The sequence below is a fragment of the Rhincodon typus genome, chromosome 26 (genome assembly GCF_021869965.1).
Source record: "Rhincodon typus isolate 14 chromosome 26, sRhiTyp1.1, whole genome shotgun sequence".
NCBI lineage: Eukaryota > Metazoa > Chordata > Chondrichthyes > Orectolobiformes > Rhincodontidae > Rhincodon > Rhincodon typus.
Window position 1 is genome coordinate 15603884 of NC_063357.1, and position 6000 is coordinate 15609883.

The 6000-nt window shown below is 34.5% G+C and overlaps 1 protein-coding gene across 3 annotated transcripts in view; it reads right to left on the reverse strand.

Moving 5' to 3' along the window:
• Positions 1-1366: 1366 nt before the first annotated feature.
• The window catches only part of git1 (G protein-coupled receptor kinase interacting ArfGAP 1), a 189696-nt gene continuing 185062 nt past the window's right edge, over positions 1367-6000 (reverse strand). For all 3 annotated transcript variants that reach the window (XM_048612583.1, XM_048612584.1, XM_048612585.1), the window contains one exon: positions 1367-6000. In XM_048612583.1, the coding sequence (XP_048468540.1) occupies positions 5960-6000 (41 nt within the window). In that variant the 3' untranslated portion in view covers positions 1367-5959.

Below are 6000 nucleotides of genomic sequence, written 5' to 3' on the forward strand. Positions count from 1 at the left end.
TGGTGGTAGCTATTTTACCCAAGTCAGATGCTTGCAGGTTCAAGGGCAACTCCAGTTCTTAAGTGCCTAACCTAGACTGACAATTATAATCGCAAGAGAATGTTACACTGTTGGAGTCATTGTTTTTCAAATGAGGTGCTAAACCAAGGACCTATTAAACTGTAGAGACAGACATGAGATGACAATAAAATTCTCCGGATGTCTTGGCTAACATTTCTCTCAAATATCAGACAGGCTGTTTATTCTCTTATTGCTGCTTGTGAGATCCTGTACACACATAGGTGGGTGTGTTTACCCTTCTTTTTAAAAAAATGTACTACAGAGGGATGTCGTAAAATGATATTATGCAAGGTTTTCCTATCTTCTATGATATTGTAAGCAGTTTGACTAGGTGAATTAGCCAGATAATGCTGACAAAATAACACTTAAACCAATAACATTCATCATTGCTTTTTTAAAATAATATAACTTCTTGAAGCGAAGAGCAAATGTATAGTAAAATGCAAATATCTAAATGCTGATGTGCAAGTTGTGCCACTTCTCCGCAAGCTTTTCAAAAATTACATTTTTGCTGTCAATGTTACCACTGAAAAACACTAAATTTTGTAATGTTGTTCTACATTAGAAAGTTACGTTGCATCATTTCAAGTGTCAAGTAACCATTTAATGACACAATTGACTTCTCTGCCAGTGAAAGCCATTAGATGTGTGGGGTCTTATTCCTTCAGGTGTTGGAAATTTTAAAACATCAAATTATTTCTTGTAAGAAAATCTTCTTTGATTTTCAGCTTCCATTGCCAGCAACTTTGTGGCCAATAAAAAGTGTCTCCAACTCAAGTGTGCAAGGCCAAATCTACAAAACAGCATTTGCAGTCAGATGCTCTGTTACAGCAAAATCTGGCTGACTGTCACAAGAAAAGGTATTAACAACATATAGTGATCACAGGATCAAATTCACATATGTTGGTTAACATTCAAATTTCAACTCAACATCTAACAAAATTACAAAATCAACTAGCCATGATATAATTAAATAACTCCACTTTAGTAAACATTTAAGTATCTATGTGCCCATTTAAACTATTAGAATCATAGTTCAAGTGTACAATCAAATTCTCAAGTACCTCTTCACAATCCAGAAGTTTTTATTCAGACATTTCTTCATTCCAATAGAGCACTGATCTAAAATTTTAGGTTCTTTACTCAAACCTTCAATATTGTTTCTCAACATAATTACTTAGCCTAATCTAAGATGCATATAGTAATTAACATACATTTAGTAATGCTCCATATTTTAATTAAATGCACTTTTGTTTAAACATTGTTTAACTTATCAAGTTAAGAAATCAGCACTCAACAAGCATTGTGCACAACTGAATATATTTATTTCAATACAAATGTACAATAGATGAGTTTACAAGCCCACCACCACATTTCTACTACCAGCTACAATAGAGTGCATTTCTAAATGGAATTAGTTACAATTAGCATTCATTGCACAACATAAACAATAAGCAGGTCAGTGACTGTCCTTGTTAAATATAACTTTTAGCACTCAACTGTCCAAAAGTGCATGCTTAATACCAATTGTTTGAGATATCAGACATTTGGATTTAAGAAAAAAAAAAATTTTGTACCACACACTGGGGATTAGTCATGGAATATATAAAATGAGAATGGGTTACAAAGCTGGACCCCAGAGGGGTCACTTCAGAAGGCATTCTAAAACTGTGTGGAATACAGTGTATAAATATCTGAACCCAGAGATTAGACTGTAACTGAACTCACTTTAAAGGTATTGATTTCTTTCAAAATACATACAACCTTGTTTTGGTAAATGTAAAATTATACTTTTAAATTGCTGTTGGTAGAGTTCCAGTGCTTCAGAAACATGTGCTGCAACATTACAAGTAGGAATTAACCACCTGCATGATGTTCCTGTATGTTACTTGAAAGTAACTTTAAAGAGATTGTATGGAAACCTGATCCATTGGTATATACTTTTTCATACCATTGTTAAGATGTAATACTGTTTATAAAACAGTCTTACTCGTAAAACATAAATAAATGATCAACATTAACAGCACACATTCCCTTCAGATGCATTCTGCTGTAATCACTGGCCTCGTTTGAATACCTTTTATGGCAATTTGGCTATTACTGCATTGAGAAAAGGTGTTACTTTTTGCAGGATAACAGATTTTTTTTTAAAAACTCAGGTTGTATTTTAGGGTATAACTTACTTAATACATTCTTCATTCCAAGAATACAGATACAAAATTGAATCTGTCTTTCTCTCTGCAATCTTTCCAGTCAACATCCCACCTCACATGCCCTGCAACCCCACCCCACCAATAAAAAATGTCAATTGCAGCATTATAGGAGAGAATTCCAAGGCAGTAATACAGTGAAACAGCTCAGCAAATGTGAAATGGAAACTCTGTACGGTATGTATGTTATTTGTTACTACTTGAACCTACAAATCACATTATTGTTGTTAGCTTGCTTCTTTTATGAAATATAACTTCTCTTAGTGGAAATTTGTACTTTCCTAGTGTTTGCCTGGATTCAGAGCTACTGCAAATCCTTGTAAAGTGATATCAGTGAGTATATTAAATCTCTGCTTTCCTTAGTGAGATAAGGAGTTTTGTTGCATGATTCTAATCTTATCTAAAGGTCACACAGTTATTCATCTGAACAAGAGACCAATTTCACATATCCCTGCAGGCACAGTGCATCAATACTAGACAGGCCAAAGGAAATTAATGAATGACACCAATGAGAAGAAATATATTTAACCTACCTTTCAAGCTACTTTGACTTTGCTAGCTTACAGAGGACATTTTATTTAAAAAAAAAAGATTGCTATTACATCTGCAGGTTCAGCCCAAGTCTGACTCATCTGTACTTCATTACTATCTTAGTCTAGATGATAAAATTTTGCCCCTATAGTCTGTAGTGGTGCATGCAACACTGGCAACTTACTGCTTGCTAAGTGCCCCAATTCAACATGGGACAAGGAACAAGTAAATCCATGTTAATTAATCCAATCCCAAGATTGTGACAGTGGAGGTTTTTGATGCCAAGATCTGAGACTGGAGAAGGTGTACTTATTCAATAAGGGATGCACTAAAAAGTGTGTGCTGCTTACAAATTATAAATGAAATTCATTTCTTCCACTAGTGTTAACTGCCTATTTTACAATTTGATAGTAATTTTATACCCAAGTCTATTTAAGAAAAATCAACAAAATGGGTTAAGGCATTCTAAATCGTAACATTCTGGAAGAAAACCTAAAATTTATATGAAATTTTCATTTCAAAGTTCAGCATTTCATGACTTTCGTTGTAAACAACATTTCATCCTTACAGAATTACAAAGAAACTGATTAGAGTGACGATAATGCTGTTCAAAATGTCAGCTGTCCACAGAATAGCAGCATTACAAATTAAGAGAGTCTCAAATGGGCAATGAAAAGTATTCGCTAGGCTATAGCATTTGATCTTTTCCCTTGCTATCTGCAAATTTCCTGGCAGTGGCTTTCACATAAAGTAACAAAAAGCTGTCACACTAACTTGAACCTTGCCATTTATTATGTAATTTAACGCCATCCACAGTCATTCTAAGCCATCCTTTATAAATGCCTTAGGCCACTGTCTAAATACTAATGCATTATGTCAAGTTAACAAGACATTTGAGATGGTACAGAGAAAAAAGGTTTAATTCCCTCTGACTGTACTGTATACAGTCCCTGCCTGTATTATGTCTTGCAAACCTATTTCAAAATTTGATATTTTTTCCATTAAATCAACATTTTTGTAGTCAGCGTAGTGTTCCAAAATCAAACAACACATTTTGCAATGTCAGTATATCTGTCAATACTTTGATGAGCATTTTATCAAATGAAAAACAAATAAAAGGATTCACAATCTGTCCGTGTTCTTTTGACAAAAGACTTTGTCTCTTACACTTAGGATAAGCTGAATTCAATGACTGAATCTGCCCAGTGCCATCAACGTAGTGGTTTTGATTACTCCAGTTGCATCATTAACTTCTAAGATTAGGATGATAAACAAACAGTCTTTTGTTAACATTATTAAACTATGCACATTTACTTATATTTTATATACAAACAGCACCCCAATACTGTATGCTCAGAACTTCAGTTAAGGCTTGAAAAAAATTTTAAAAAGCTGTGCAATTTGTGCATACCTCATACTACAGGAGAATCTTATTTATTCAAATTTCTTTCAATCTACAGGGTCCTTCCCCAAGTATCGTTCCCTTTCAATCAATTTTCCAGCATTTGAAAGAAGTTGCAATGTAGCATCACAATCTGACTTCCATTTCCCTATACTGGAATAGGTCAATTTTCATTGGCATTTTGTCTTCAAAATATGATTTTCGTTCAGCTCACAAAATAAACATTGCAACTTTAACTACTTTAGTTTTATAATATTCTTATTGGTAATTTTCCCACTACCACCAAGCCCCATGGCTTACAAAATAAATGGCAATCTAGTTAACATAAGGATGCTGAAATTATTCATTAATAACAATTCATAAGCCTGCATTCTCCAAATTATTCAGCAATTAAAACTTTTGCCGTTACTATCTAGTGCCCCTTTCACTGTACAGTTTCAAATGCCAAGCTAGTGCAAGACAAATGCTGGAGGTGCTGCTCTTTCCTTGTAAAGTATTTTTTCCTGGAAATGTAGATGGCCATTTAACTTCCAGAAATAAAATGAAACAATGGATCATCAATCTTATTCCAAGAGTCAGAACGAGTGTCATAAAAATCAGGCTCAAGTCTTGTACTGTAATGGCCCATAGGGTTGATGCCCTTCAGAAGGCTGAAACAATAAGAATACTGCAAACTGAAAACGCTCCAAACATTCTGTGCCTAAAGATAATATGATGCCATGTGCTGAAGGACTGTTGCTGCACCCATCAGTCATTACAATACAGCCCAAGAAAATTTTGACATTTGCTGGAAATTAAAGGACAGTGTTCAAACTTTTAAACAATGGAGAACGTCCAACGCAACCATTTGTTATGGTCAGATAGCATTCTCAGTCATTGTACAGTAATTACTGCACTTCAGTAAACTATCAATAAAATTACACACTACACAAATTCATTATCCTTGGACTGGTCAATGTGAAAAATGGGCACTAATAAAGCAAAGCGTGAAGACTACATTATTATGGGATACAATTGTTTAACAAGATTCAACTGTTATAAGGCACACAATGCACAAAGATGCAATGGTACTGATGGTTGCCAGTTACAGTCACAGGTTCACAGTATTCTATACAAAAAAGGCACCCCACTACTTGTATTTTTTCTAATGGTTTTCAGAACATCTATTGTTCTTCAGCCTCTGGTGATGGCAAAATGAATCAGTGAATAACCCACTGACAATCCATATTAAACTCAGGTGGTCACATACAAGAATTATCAGCAATTTTCAAGAGTCTTTACTTGCAGTTCTTTTTCATATAACAATTACTGGATGCATGAAGCCTTTGTGGCACTGAAATTTTACATCATAGTGTTCACCAATAATGTAGGACTTGGTACATTTGCAAAACAACTTATTTGTAGAAGAGTCAAAAATTCCAGTGTAACATAACCCGATGGTCAAGTAAATATTCACATCTTGCTGAAACGTCAGAAATCGAAGAATATTGGCTACACCACAATGCGACTTTTCGTTTGGCCGCGTCAATTTATAGTGGTAGCAATTCTGGTTAACTAGTACTGGCGAGCTCTACCACAAAATTGGAAGTTTTAACTTTCATCTATCCTGAAAGCTGAAATAATCTATTGCAGAAAAAAAAATCCATGTTACTTGAATCAGAATATGTACAGGGATTTCAGTTTGCTTTCGAAGAAAATTGCTTGTTTTTAATCTCCCAAATGTACTCCAAAAACGGAATGTGAACAAAGTGTTTTATCATTGTTTTTTCTCACGGGTTGTTATGGTAACCAGTTGCT